General features: G+C 57.3%; 1 protein-coding gene across 7 annotated transcripts in view; it reads left to right on the top strand.

Moving 5' to 3' along the window:
- Window positions 1–6,313: 6,313 nt before the first annotated feature.
- BCL11B (BAF chromatin remodeling complex subunit BCL11B) overlaps window positions 6,314–14,296 on the top strand; it is a 96,478-nt gene continuing 88,495 nt past the window's right edge. For 3 of the 7 annotated variants that reach the window (XM_045823317.1, XM_045823315.1, XM_045823312.1), the window contains exon 1: window positions 8,135–9,243. In XM_045823317.1, the coding sequence (XP_045679273.1) occupies window positions 9,186–9,243 (58 nt within the window). In that variant the 5' untranslated portion in view covers window positions 8,135–9,185. Of the gene's footprint in view, window positions 6,338–8,133; window positions 9,244–14,296 lie in introns of those variants that run through there. The other 4 variants (XM_045823318.1, XM_045823314.1, XM_045823313.1 and 1 more) reach the window with 3 other exon arrangements.

Genomic DNA, 14,296 nt, shown 5'->3' with positions numbered 1-14,296 from the left:
GCCGGACGCCACGGCCCCTTCCCACGGCTGAGACGGTCAGCCCGCAGGTGATGTGAGCCCTGCCGGACAAGGGAGATGGAAGAGCCCCAGAAGTGAGCGCCCTCTTCCCCCCTCCCGGACCCCCCAGCCTGAGACGCCAGCTCTGAGCCCCTGGCTGCGCGAAGTGGCAGGATTTTGCTGCAGGGCAGGCAGAGAACTCCTGGCTGGTGGTGGCGGGGGGCGGGGGGGGGGGGAGCTGGGGTTGGCCTGGCTGTCGCTCCTGGCAGGCAGGGTTCAGGGGGTGGACGTCCCATCCAGACCAGCCTCCATTTTTCATTCAGAGATGACCCTTGATGGGTGCTGTGGTGGCAGCGGGGGCTGATGGCACGGCCTGGGAGCAAAGGCAGCCGCTGTGGTCCTTGTCACCTCCAGCCACTCGGTGGGAGCCCCACCGGCTCGAGAGGGGCGTTCAGGGGCCGTGCACGTCCGTGGCAGGTGTCGCCGTCAGAGGTCGGGCAGGGTGCCGGTGCAGCTGGGAACACGGCAGCTCGCGGCGGCGTTAATTAAAGGAGGACCCACGTGACCACGGCCCCGCTGGGTCGGCCATGTTCAAGCTCAGCGAGAGCTGCCCTTCAGGACCGCGGCGGGGAGCAGCCGCGTGGAACGACCCAGCGGATCGCGGGAGGAGCCGGCCTTTGCTGAGGGCTCCTGGGGGGGAAATCGCCACTCGGCATGAATATGCCAGCTTTGAGGGTCTCCCCGCACCCCTGCCCTGGGAGGCCGGGGCTGGCCTGCCTTTGCCCCTGACGTGGGAACCGTACCCCGTGGAGATCAAGGGGAGCATGGGAATAAGACAATTCAATCAACTCACAATAAAACATCCACAGCCTTTCATACTTTTTCGCTTTCTTTAACTCAATTTATTTTTCATTTTGTGGACAGAGATTTAGTCCGGGTATTAGTTTATGATTTTTTTGCTGAAGGAATTACTCAACACACACACATATAAAAAGGAAATATTATTTTTATCATTTATTTTGTGCCATGTATACCATAGGAGAAAAAAAACGGAGTGAAATCACTTCAGTACCGCTGTGTTTTTCATTACAAAGTTATTACATATAGAAATTACTCCAAATTATCTGAAATGAATGGAAATTATGAGGTTTAAATTCCCCAGGTTACTGCAGGCACAGCTCTGGAAATTTATTTTGTCATCTTGCTGAACATAATTGCTACAACAAAATTTCTTCCATTTTACAACTGCAGCATAACTTATTTATACCGGTATAGCCGTAATTTTACATCAATAAGTTGCATGGGAAGGAATACACAGGTGGTAATTGAAAACAATAATTTGTACCGAGGTCCAGGTGGAATGGTTGGCGGAGGAAAAGACTCCAGTTACCGTCGGCAACGGCTCTGTGTCGCTGTGGCCTGTTCCCATCCGGTTAGCCGACACCCTGCAAACCATCCAAACGCCTTCCATCACATCCCCAAGGCGGCCGGGGCAAGAGCCAGGGCTCGTCCGACTTCCCACCGCGGCCTGGGCATCCTGGTCCAGAAACCGAGGCCCTGGGCCCTGGGGTGGGGGTCGCGGGGGCCCGTGCACCTCTTTGCAGCCCCTGCGCTTCTGCTCTGGTGCCTTCCAGGTTGCCTCTGGGTCCGGGCGCGTTTGGGTGCCCAGAGCTAATTAAGGTGTTTGATAGATTTCAACTGGAGTATGAGTTCGTGCCAGAAACATCAACAATCCGATTCCCCGAACACAACGCCGCGTGTTGAATCCACTAATGCTGTACACATCACTGTGTTCCTTCCCAGCTGGAATGTGTGGTCTGGGTGCAATACCGAAACGGTCCCCGAACAGGCGTCCTCACTCTTCAGCTCTCTAATTGTTCCTGTTAAGCAGATACAAATAATGAAACTGCAGATGCCTGTGCTAAATCCCCACAGCTGATGAATCTACCCGTTGGAGTCCGGGATCCAAACTCAGACGGGAGAAAACACGGGCCGTAAATCTGCCCTGTTTAGGTCGCAGACCGTCCGTGGGAGGCAGGTCAGAGGTGGGCGTCTTTGCCCCTGGCCCGTGCTCCCTTTCAGGACGCACGTGGGAGGAAGAGCGGCAGGTAGCGAGAGAGGGGGAGAGACAGGCAAAGTAGCTCTGTTGCAAGTTCAACGGCAAGTGTTATTGCCACATCCATATTTTAGGAGCCATTGTTGTTTCAAAGGTCCCAAAGGCTTCAAATCACAGTGAAATCATTCTTTTTTTTTTTAAAAAGGGCCAGGTTCAACGAATCCACTGTGCCAGAATGCACAGCAAGCCAGCACCTCGGGTTTCCCTGGGTGGTATTAATTATCTTTTGTTGTAGCAAATTGTCTGCCTTGTAAATTGAGCCGAAAAGCGTGTCTTCAAGCGGAGGCAACGTTTTAATGCGTGCATCGTGGCACAACTTCTGTAACTTCCCCGGTCCTACAGATCCGCCGTGCCGTCTCCAGCACGCGCCCGCCGCTCAGACCGTGTGTGGCCACGGCGTGTCTGTCATCTTGCAGCCTTAGCCCCTGTCTGTTCGACAGAGGGCCCACCGCCGAAGTGTTTTCTGGGGGTACCAACTGCCTTCGTTGCGTTCACCCGAGAGCACACACGGCTGTTGCTAGAACTTCCGAACAACAGATGCGACCTCCCGGAACCCGTCCCTTTCCCAGCTCCGGAAGGCCTGGCCGGAGCAAGGTGCTGGCTGGTTTGTGTTTGTACTTTCCAGCGAGTGGCCCCTGGCAGCGTTCCCTGCAGCCACGCCTGTCGCAGCCTGCCGCCCTCCGGCCTCTCTCTCCTCTGTTCTTCCCTAAGCCAGTCTCCTCCGCCCCTGCCCGCCCCCGCAACTCCTCTCCACCGTTTCCTGGGTCGTTTTCAGAACCTGGGTTTGGAGGGGCGGGGGGGGGGGGCAGAGCTTGCAACTGAGTCAGATTCGTCTACAACTCCAGCGTAGCATTTACTGAAACTTTCTCCTTCTCAAACTGCTTAAGGATACAAACTAATTAATCCTCACAGTCTCATAAAACCCTTGTTAGAAGGTAGTCATTATTGCCTCCACCCCAACCTCTCCTCATTTCCTATCACCAGACACCTCCCGGCTGCTGCTGCGGCGGCTCTGACAGCCCGAGTCAGAACTGAAAATTCCCTCCTGGGTCTCAGCTCTTTCCCCAGACGAACGGTTGTCACTCCATCTCCCCTGCTTGCCTGGGCTTCCGGTAGGGGAGATGGATGGTCCCTGGACCCCCGAATTCAAACTGGGGTGTGTGTGTGTGTGTGTGTGTGTGTGTGTGTGTGTGTGTCTTGCACATTCAGTCTTGCAGTCCGGAGACTCGGTGACAAGAGGGAAAACAGCAGAGAAACCCTTTCTGTACATCTTGCCCCCGCGGCCGCCCCCGCGGCCGCCCCCACGCGCGCCCCCACGCGCACCCTGCAGCTGCTCCCGTGTCCCTGCGCGCCGAGGGTGGCACTTGCCGCAGTCACACCGTCCTCGCGAACGGTCTTTCTCCCAGGCCGACCAACTGCGTGATGCCAGTCCCTACCAAATTTGAATTGATGACTCAACTAAAGAATTAAAATTAGCAAGGCAAGAAAATTCCAAATGAGGTGAGAAAGCTGTGGAAATAGTCCCAGATCCCCTAGTACCGAGCCATTCAATATCATTTCTGATGACAGGACAGAGCTAGGAACATTCCATGTGGGTGTGAGTCTTTTTCATACGCGGAGAGCTGAGTTAAGTTTTCAAAAAAAATTTTTTTAAAAGAAAATAATACATGAATCAGGAGCAGTGTCTTGGGTTTTAACCCCTTGCGGGCTGCAGCTGTGAAGACAGCAGGCCATGGGTCCTCTTAGGTTTCCTAGGGCTTGTCCGTGCTCCACGCAGGTGACCAAGAGGCAGACGGACTAACCTGTCAAGCGCAAGTGTCACTGACAGACACACATAAGGTACCGATGGTGTCATGTGTGAATGAAGGCAGTGGTCGCTACGTTCAGTACCTGCAGAGAACCAGCCAAACAATTGTTCACAGGCAAGCGTTGTGGGCCCGCCTCTGCTCTAAGGTGGCGGAGCAACCCCCTGCCGCACCCCCCTCCCAATCCAGCAGGCAAGGCCTTCACGGACTGTCTCTGGCGCTCAGAAATTTGCAGTGATGTTCAGAAGCGACATGGAATAGTTCCAGGAGATATGCCAGGAAGCCCAAAAGACCTCTTCCGTCTTGTTATGCTTCTGGATGGGACGGCTCCTGGAGCTTCCAGAACTGGAGCAACGGCTCTCGGGACCCTCTTGGGGGCCTTATTCATGTGCACATAAATAGGGCTTGCTTAGTATCTCCACTGCGGTTTCCTCGAGAGTTACAACAAGTCAATCCACCAATCGGATCGATGCATTGTATTTATCTTCATCGTCTCGGTCAATGGCGTGTGTGGATCCCGAGGACCGGGCATCGTCCGCTCCTGCACTGGCCCTGCACCTGTGCACACGGAGGGCCTCGCCTCCTCGTCGCGCAGATTTTCTGCAGAAACGTCGGGAGCTCCCACGTCTTCTGACACACATCATCTTGCCTCTTTCCACATTTCTGTAAACACATAAAATGTAACAGCTCAGAAGGCAAAGAACACTGTAGAATCTCCTGAAGACTCCACCTCAGCGGAGAGTGAAGGATGAGAATTCTTCAAAGATTTTGAAATGAGAAGCGCAGTGGGGTGGGGGGGGTGGGTCCTGGGCCTGTGTCGTGGGCCCCCACCGCACGGCGTGTCCCAGGCAGCACACAGGGAATCAGCATCCACACGGGATTAATAAAAGCGCACCCTGATTTGATGAAAGGGCTTCTGATCCCTGAACTGCTCCTCTAAAAGAAATTTAAAGTGTCTGGGAATACGGGGCATCATCTGCTGGAATGCCTTGTGAAGCTGGAAAAAGGGGAGCAGGAAAATATTTGTCAGTTCAAAAGCTTTTTGATGTCTGCTGCCCGCCGCCCCCCCCCACCATCCCCGCAAAAATAGTGCAGAAAAAGTGCCCTTTCTTTCCCTGATTCCAGTCCGCACAGAGGCCCCTGCTGGGGGGCCAGCACACAGTAGGCCCGCTGCAGGGACGTGCTAGAGAAATGAGTGTGAAGTTGTGTCACACTGCGGACCACGGAGCACCTGCACTTTTTCCTTTATATTTTCACATGTGAAGCACCTGTGTCCCCTGGCTGCCTTACTGGGCATGGAGGGAATTTTATTCTACGCAAAGGCTCCGGAGACCAAGGGATGGGGTGTATGTGCACACACACGCGTGTGGCGACCTTCTCAGAAGGGTCCTGGATCCCCCGCCTGCCTGGGGTCCTGAGGAAGGCGCGTAGATCAGGCTGTGGCCGCAGCCCCCCCCCCCACCCTCTTCTCGCCCAGCCCGCCTGTTGTCTGGGCACCAAGAGAGTCGAGAAACATTAGTGTGTGGACCAGCTGCCTAAGCGGGGCGGGGTCTAGGGAGAGGTCAAGGTCGGCGGAGAGGCGGCTATTGATCCGGCTTGGAACGCGAGACAGGGAGAGCAGCAAGACTAAAGGGGGAGCTGTGAGACCAGACATTAACAGCTTTCTGCGCTAATGGTGCCCGTGCCAGACGGGCAGAGGGAAAAAAAGGAGACTGGAGCGGCAGCTGGGATTGCTTGCTGCCTGCGCCTGGCTGCCTCTCCGGAGAGAAAGAGGAGGAGGAGGAGGAGGAGGAGGAGGAGGGCGAAGGGGCCAGCCCTGGGCTGGGCAGGGCCAGGGCCGCCTCTCCCCGGCCGCCGCGAGGTGGAGCGCGCCGGCGGGCGGTGGCGTGTCCGGCCCTGCGCCGGCCGGCCCGCCCGCGCGTCCCTCTTCCCGCCGTCGGGGCAGCGCGGGGCCAATGAGGAAGCGCTCCTCTGTCTGTCGCGGCCCGTGCCGCCCCCTGCCCGCTACTTCCTGCCGGGGTGGGGCGGAGGGTGCCCCCTCCCCAGCCCTGGCTGCCCCGGCGCGCCGGAGGTGGCAGCTGCTGCCGGAGGCCCCCGAGCACCCCGCGCAGTCCGCGAAGGGGCCTCTTTCTTGAAGGGGGCTGCCGCGTTCCCTGCCCAAACTCACCCCCCTTCCTTGTTATCGACCCCCGGAGGGTGAGGGTCGGTGGTCGGGATTTCGGGCGGCGGGGCGCAGGCAGGCCCAGACGATTTGAGTCCAGACCCGCCCCCACGCGCTGTGTGACCTTGGGCAAAACGCTAACCCTCCCTGGACTTCACAACGCCAATTCTCAGAAAGAGAGCTAACTGCTTTCTCAAATTTAATAATTGGGCGAGTTGGGATGGCCGGTTTATGGTTTTCTTAAGAAGTTTATTGAAGGTGCGTGTGGGCATTTTTTCTTATTTAGGCCACTTTTCTGGAAAGATTTTCGTTGTGGGGCGGCATGCGAGGAGAAGGCGGTGCTTCCAGACTTTGGACCACGTGGAGGTGGGGTGTGGGTTGGGGGTGGTGAGCAGCTGCGTGTAGTCCCGGGGGAAGAGGTGGGGAATGCCGACTCGCCCTACCCCACCCCCCTCCACCCGCTGTGCGGGCGACCCTGCAGTCTATCTGAAATGCTACATGCTAGGGCACATTTTATTGTTATTATTGGGGGGGGCGGAGTCATTTGGGCAGGGAGCTCTTTCTGTCCTCGCTAATGGGCGCTGCGCGCTGTTAAGCTGTTAGTGTCGTCGCCCCACCTAAGACCTTGGGGGCGAACCCAAACCCGGTGTGCCCCCGAAGGAAGAGGCCCTGAGGGCGGCGGCGCGCCCGGAGGCGTCACAGCCCACCCCCTCGTTCGGTGAAGCCGCCCAGGCCGGGCCTGGGGGTGGGGTGGAGTGGGTGCAGCGAGGCTAGCCTGCCAAGCCCAGCCCGCAGCCAGGCCCCGACCCGCCCCGGCCTCCTCCCAGCCGGGACCAGAGGAACCCTGAGAAGGGAGAGCGCTCTAGCCGCGTGGTGGCCCAGCCCCGGGGATCAGGTCATCAAATAGACAGAACTGGCCGCGGCCTGGGCCGGGAAGGGGCCCGTCCACGCAGACCATGGCCTGACCTCGTCCCTGGGCCACGGTCAGGCCCCCGCCACTCATCCTGTCCTCACCGGCTGGAGACCGAACGGGTGACCAGGCAGTTGTGTCCTTCCCTCTCTGACCGGCGATTTCAAGTCTTGCCCTGGGCGGAGGAACTTGGGGGGAGGGGTCGTTTTTCCAGGTCGCAGTAATTGTCAGGGTGGGAGGGGATTGGGGGACCGGAGGATCTTCGGAGATCTGGCCGCTCCTACTTTTGGGTCAGCGTGTATAGGTTCCTCTCCCACGTGGAGCACCTCTACTCCGGTACCCCTACGCTTCCCACAGACCCTAAGAGGGTGGGGAAGTGTCTGACCCCGAGGAGTTACGGGGGGTGAGGGGGTGGGAGCGCACAGATCCCGGCGAACACGCCTTCCGGAATGGGACTCAGACAAGGTCTCACGTTCCTCCTCCCCCCAGCGTGCTCTTAATCCTCTTCCCTTGGTGTCTTTCATTTTGTCCACTGGGCTCTCCCAGCGTTTGTAGTATCGGGATTTGCAGGGAGACACTTTTTGGAAGTTTAACCCCATCCCCCAGTAAAACAAAAAGTAAAAACAACCAAGCTACTTTCCGCGGAGATAAAGCAGTTGACCATCTCCCCCAGTCGCGGTGCCCACCCCAACCCTCTCCCACAGCAACCCCTCCCTCGCCCCCCGCGGTCCCCCGCAAGTCCGAAAGACCTTTCGGTGGGCGGGTGGGGACTGGCGTAGATTCAACTTCCACACGCACCGCACTCCGCCCCCCTCCTCAGGGGGTCCTGTTCCCTGGAGGGGAGGAGGGACAAGAGGATTTTCTTTTATTTAAAAATGTCCTGCCCAGCGTCCTCCTCCCCCTTCAGCGCTGCCCGTGCACGCGGAGGAGAGTAGTGCACAAAACGCCGTTTGCACGTGTGGCCGGCCTGGACTGCGGGTGTGCGCACGGGCGAGTGTGTGTGTGGGTGTGTGTGCGCGCGCGCGCTCGGGAGAGTGTGTCTCTGTATGTGTGTGTGTGCTTTCTTGTTCTCTTACAGGGTACAATGTTAAAAAGCCACCGCTAGTCGCCCCCAGTGCTCCGACTCTCTGGGTCTTTTTGTCTCTCTAGTGCAGATTAAACGTCACGTCCGCACTTGAACTTGAATTTTATCCCATTGTACAGAGGCAGCCCCAGCCATAGAGAGACCGAGAGCTCCCAGAGAACCCGGACTCCGCCATCTTCACGTTGCAATCTATAGCTCCCAGTCCGCGCCCGCACCGACCCAGGCGCACTGGGCGAGCCGCCCCTCGGCCCAGCTCCCCCCGGGCCCGCGGCGCCAGGGGAGCGCTGGGGAGCGCTCGCGGGGACCCGGCAGCCTCTCCGGCCGGCGCCAGCCTGCCAGGTGAACTGGGAAGGAGCCGATCCTGGAGTCCCCCCAGAGCCTCGGAAGGGTCAGTCTCCGAGAAAAAAGCAGGCAGCCCGCAGAAAAACCAGAAACAAGCAAACCCGGGCAGTTTTACATTGCTTCGGTTTTTTTTGAGGGGGCGGGGTGAGGGGGTACGAGACAAGTCCCCAAGTTTTCTTTGCTTTCTTTTCTTTTCTTTTTCTTCTTTTATTTTTTATTTGTTTGCATTTTTTCCCTTTCCCCCTCTCCTGGTAGAAGTGCGCTTTCCACCTACCAGACCCTGAAAGAAACTGTCAGGAGCCGGTGCAAAATCCGGTTTAGTTCAAGAAGACATTTGGAAGTCCAGGAGGCCAAGCAGTTTGAAGAAGTGCAAAGGATTTTTTTTTTTTCATTCTAAAGAACATATTTTTAAAGAAACTGGCCAGTCTGCGGCAAGCAAGCAACAGCGGATTTTTTTTTTTTTTTGCCTCTTTCTCATATTTTAGATCGAGGGTTTTCTTTCCTTTTTATTATCTTTTTCTTTTTGCAAACAAAACAAAAAACAGCATAGAAGAAAGAGCAAAATAAAGAAGAAGAGGAGGAAGAGAGGGCAAGAGAGGAAGGGGGGAAAAAAAAGCCAAAACACCAACCCGGGCAGAGGAGGAGGCGCGGCGGCGGCGGCAGCGGCGGCGGCAGCGGCGGCGGCGGCGGCGGCAGCAGCTCGGACCCCCTCCGCCGGCTCCCCTCATCAGAGCAGCTCTCCGGGCGATGCCAGAATAGATGCCGGGGCAATGTCCCGCCGCAAACAGGGCAACCCGCAGCACTTGTCCCAGAGGGAGCTCATCACCCGTAAGTGTCTGCGGCGTGCGCGCGAGGGGCCGGAGGATGGGGCTCCGGACGCCCGGGGCTGGGGACACCGAGCCCGGCGCAGCCAGGCTGGGCGCCCCGGCGGCCCGCGAGCTCGCGGAAGCAGCGGCGTCGGCCCAGAGCCTGGTGGGGGACCCGGGGGGCCATAGGAAAGTTTCTTTGCAGCCCGGGGAGTCGGGGCGCTGCGCAGTCAGACGCGCCCCAGGCTCAGGGGCCTGCGGAGCGGGTGCTGGGCCGGGGAGGGGAGGCGCAGGCTGGAGGAGGTGTGTAGGTGCGCGCGGAGCCCGGCTGGACCCTAGCCCCTCCGAGCTGCGTGTGTGGCGGCGGCGGCGCTGGTGGCGGGGTTTGCAGAGGAGGGGGAGGGGGCTGGCGGAGAGGAGGGGGAGGGGGAGCCGGGAAGTGGGGAAAAGTTGGCGAGCGCGTGGGTCCGCGCGGACGGCGCGGGCGGAGGAGCGCGGGGTGCGCTCAGGGCTGGGGGAGACGCTGGTCGCTCGGCAGCCGTGGTCCCCGAGGCTCCCGGCCGCTGCACCAGGCCGGGCAGGGCTCCGGCCGCGCGGGTCCTGGGATTCCGCAGCCGCTTTTCTCGCCCCTCCTCTTGCTATTTGCGAAAGAATCCAGCTGCGCGGCTGTTTGCCGGGCTCTGGCAGAACCCCCCACCCCCCATCTCCCCACCTCCGCGGTCTCCTGGGATGATCTCTTCTTTCCCCCCACTCCAAAAAAAAAGGTGGGATTGGGGGCTGATGAAAAATCCTCGCCATGGCGGGGTGGGGGGGGAGGTTGTCAGCTAGGAGTGGGAAAAGAGGGATGTGCTTGTAAAATAGTAGTAAAAAAAAAAGAAGAAGAAGAAAAAAAAGGAGAGAGACCTATCCATTTCTTTCCCACCCTTCTTTCTCAGTATCTTTCATCTTCTGTATCTAAATAAACAAGGCAGGTCGCAGTGGAAATCCATGGGCTGAAACCGTGTGGGTTTCAAGCCGATGGCGGGGCGGGCGAAGTCAGGCAGAGGGGCAGAGAGTTGGGCTGACCCAGCGAAGGGAGAAAGCGGGCGCGGGCGCGGGCGCGGGCGGGCCAGGATCGGGGTTTGCCGCGGAGCTCGCCCCGGGTGCCTGCTCGGCTGCAGCCCCGGGAAGGTCGGCTCGCGGCGCCACCCGCTCGCCCGGCCCGCCGGCCGGCCGGTGCTTCGTGGCGCGCGAACATTTCCCCGCGGTCCTGGCTCCCGCGGCGCCTCGGTCGCTGTTGCTATTTTTTAAAGAAATTTTTATTGCGGTAGAAATAAAACATCCTCTGGGTGCCATCGAGACCGCGGGCAGGTTGTGTTGCTGCAGTCCTCCGGGCACCCCGGGCTGGGGCCGGGCTGGCCGAGCGGAGCTGGAGGGGACTGCGCGCCCAGCCGCCGCCGAGGACTGGCTGTGGGGCGGCCGAGAGCCGAATATTTATGTTATATTTTAAAAAAAATTTAAATAAATAAATAAATAAATATAGATATATATATATAAAGGGGTTCTCCCCTCCCCTGAAAACCCAGCATAGGAGCCATCTGCTCTGAGCAGTTGCTGCTGCCACCACTCCTTTGTTACAGCAGAGACCTTAGTAAGAATTTGTGGATTTATTATTTTTTGGGGGGGGAGGGGAATAGATATTAAAGTGGGGTTCGCCTTGGGAGAGGGATGCCTTTGGAGGGAGGGGTGAGGACTGCCTTTTTATTTTTCACCATGCCATCGTGAAAGGAGACCCGCTGGTTGAATTGAAAACGGAATGTTTTGCAACCAGCTCTGAGCCTGGTTTGACCCAGTCTTCTTTTTGGCCAGTTGACATTTGGTCCTTGACCAACAATCAATCGCTTATCCCCCTGACCCCCGCCCCCCCAGCCTTTAGATGGTGGCGTGGTTGTCAGAAGGTCTGTACTTGCAGATGCCTAATTTCTCCAGGAGGCAGTTTGCCCCACGTAGCTTCTGTATAATTGCAAGAGTTGTTTTTGAGGAGGGGGACGTTGGGGGCGGGGGGCGTCGGGGAAGGGGGAGTCGTCAGGGGTGCACTGCTAAGCTAGCAGCTTCGGAAAAGCAGCCAGGCGTGTTTGCAGTTGTGTGTCAGGGGGAAGAAGCAGGTAGGTTCCCTTGGCTTTTGCTCTCTCCTCTTCTGGCATTCCTGGGACCTCAGGAGAAAGCCCCGACCAGGAGAACTGGTGGCAGCTGGGTGTGTGTGGGGGGGCGAGGGGTGCCTGGTGCGCCATCCTTTCCAGTTTCATCTGTTCTGAGTCTTTCTCATCCTTGCTCCGGGTGCTGCTGGGGAAAGCCAGCGCCGAAGCAGTGGCAGGGGGAAGAGAGGCAAAGGGGAAGGGAGGTGGGGACAGGGAGGCAAGAGGGCAAAGGGTATCCCGCCTGCCTCTCAGGGCACAAGGAGCCCAGTGCACGTGCAGGGGTTGCAGCGGGGAGAGTGGTCCAACCAGTTTCCAGACAAGGCTATTTATTATCAAAAAGCAGCTGGCTTCTCTGTCTGTCCTGTGTCACCCGGGTGGTGGGAGGGCAGGCAGGGGAAAGGCAAGAACTGGGTGCCGGTTAGGCTGCGCGGCCTGCGGATGCACTCCTCCACGACGAGGTTGAAGGTGCTCTGGGGTCCTGGCCGGCGCCATGGGTGCCGTCAGAGCCCTCACCTGGGGCTCACATTTTAGATTTTAAATGTGGAAGAAACCACCTACAACTCCGTGCAGCTTCAGCTGGGCGGCAGCCCGCCGGCCTGGGGAGCAGCAGCCTCGGGTTCTTGGGGATGATGCAACCTTAGATAACTGATGGTCTGGGGAACACCAGGAGCACACACACGGCCTCGGCGATCTTGGGGTGGGGGAGTGGAAGGCCTCCTTGATGAGCAGGTTAAATGTACAGACAGGGCCAGGGAAGAGAGGAGGGAGGGATGGAAGAGTGTGGGAGACAGCTGGGGAGGAAAACCTGGGCTTCTGGTTTGTTTCAAATGTTTGACCCAGATGGATATGGCTTTTCAAATCGAAGGACAGACACAGCTATTAATAAAAACAAACAACAACACAGTGACACTGGTGAAGAGGGGAGGAAGGGGGACAGCGATGACCAGGCGGAGGGAAGGGCCGCAGGCCGGCTGTGCTGGGGCGCGTGGACAGGGGTGCGAACACCCGTTCCCGAGGGTGCTGAGGCTTTCGTAAGAGAGTGTGTCGGTGGTGAATAACACCACCCCGGCGAAGGTGATTTTTCGACAACCCACCAACAGGTTTCTTGGGAAGATGAGCAATTTTCCGTCTGAATTCACGGTTTTGCAAAACAACTAGAGACCTAAAATTTGACTCAGAAGTTAGGCTGTGTTAAGTCCATGGGCACCTTTAAATTAGATTTTGCCGTAGCTGGTAGCTGTATGTTTGGAAGACGGCAGGCTTGGCTCGCAAGGATCCCCACTCCCAGGGGAAGGTAGTATACCTCCAGTTGCCCACAGATCTTTCAAAATCGGGCCTCCAATAAATTTCATCAGATACAGGCCCCCTTTTTCTGGTAGTTGGCAGGGCTGGGGGTGAAGTTCGTCTCCCTTCTGCACAGAAGGAAACCCCATATCATTAGAAGTGTGATGTAAGTCAGCTGCTCCGATTCCACGGGAGAATAAAACACGCTCATCAGAGGTGTTATGCCAGGCTGGTTTTATTCATTTGTAATTCACACCTGAGAGAAGACAGCCGGGAGCACATTTTAACAACCCCCTAATATTTTTAAAGGGTATTCTTTGCCTCCCTGAAGATTACGTACTGTTGCAAATTTTCTTTTTATTTTATTTGTTTCTTTTTTGAGGGGGAGAGTTGGCTCTCTGCCTGTGCTCTGGCCCTGGTGATCTTTGGTCTTCAAAATACTTCCTCACAGGAGAGGAGTGGTTTCTCCAGGCTGGAGTGAACGCGGTGGCTTTGGGGAGCCTCCCCTTAGGCAACAGGGAGGCAGGCCAGGTCAGAGGGGGGGTGGGGCGCAGTGCTTTGCTGACCACCGTGCAGGACCCAATGGGTCCTCCTGACGGGAGCAACGGCCAACTCTGAGCGCATCTGACGGTGATCAGCGTTCTGTCTCCGTGAAGGTGGAGCAGGCAAAGCAGCCCCTTTGCAGACACCAGCTGCTGATGGCGGAGTGCATCGGTTCCCAGCGCCTTATCAGGATACAGCTCTTGGCGCTGGTTTTTCCCTTAGAACGCGGCATGCACCAGCCTTCCTTTTTTTTTTTTTCTTTTCATCTCCCTTCTCCATCGCTTTGCAATCGCTGTTGCTTGTTGTGATAAAAGACTTTCCAAAATAAACTTTCAGTTGCATTGGCTTCTGGTGGATGGCAAGCAAGCCTGACGAGCTGCGCTGCGCCGCGCCTGGCGCCACTTGGCAGCTAGGGGGCGCTCGGCGCCCGTGTCATGGCTCGGCGCCTCGGCTCCGAGAGGGGCTGGGACCGGCCTTCTGTCGGCAGCCCGGGCCCTTTGCGAGGCTGCAAAATGTCTTAAGTGCGAAGTTGTAATATTGATTTTCCTGCAGGGGTTTGAGCGGGGAGAAAATCAGAATATAAGCTTTCGAATCTGGTTTCAAGCTATCAGTATCGATGTATCAGATAGGCCCGTCCGCGGCAGATGGGGGCTTTTTTTCTTTCTCCTAAAGAAAAAATAAACAATTAAAACGGTTAGTTTTGAATGGCGTGTCGTGCTGCGCCCCCGCCCCTGATTAACCTGTGGCATTGACTTCCTGAAAATCCCTTCAGGTTGCCGAGGCATTCCTGACCCCGAGAGGGGGGCCTGGGAAGAGGTGCGTTACTCTGTCCCTTCCTGGGCTGCCGGTCACACAGTCAGGGGACAGCCGAGGGGATCGGAGCTTTGGGGAATCGTGTCCCTAAAACAGCTCGATGAATGGAAATCCTTTTAGCCCAGATTTTATGACCCTTGGGTTCCCAATTCCATGTATTAGGTAATGTTCCCACTGCACTAAGGGAAGCAGCCCCGTTTCCCCCAAAGATAGAAAATGCCAACTCTAATAACGTGTGAAACTTTGTTTGGGTGGAGG

The sequence above is a fragment of the Phyllostomus hastatus genome, unplaced genomic scaffold, assembly GCF_019186645.2.
Source record: "Phyllostomus hastatus isolate PE091 unplaced genomic scaffold, TTU_PhHast_1.1 phas_scaffold_501, whole genome shotgun sequence".
Classification (NCBI taxonomy): Eukaryota; Metazoa; Chordata; class Mammalia; order Chiroptera; family Phyllostomidae; genus Phyllostomus; species Phyllostomus hastatus.
This window is presented reverse-complemented; position numbering and strand designations above follow the sequence as displayed.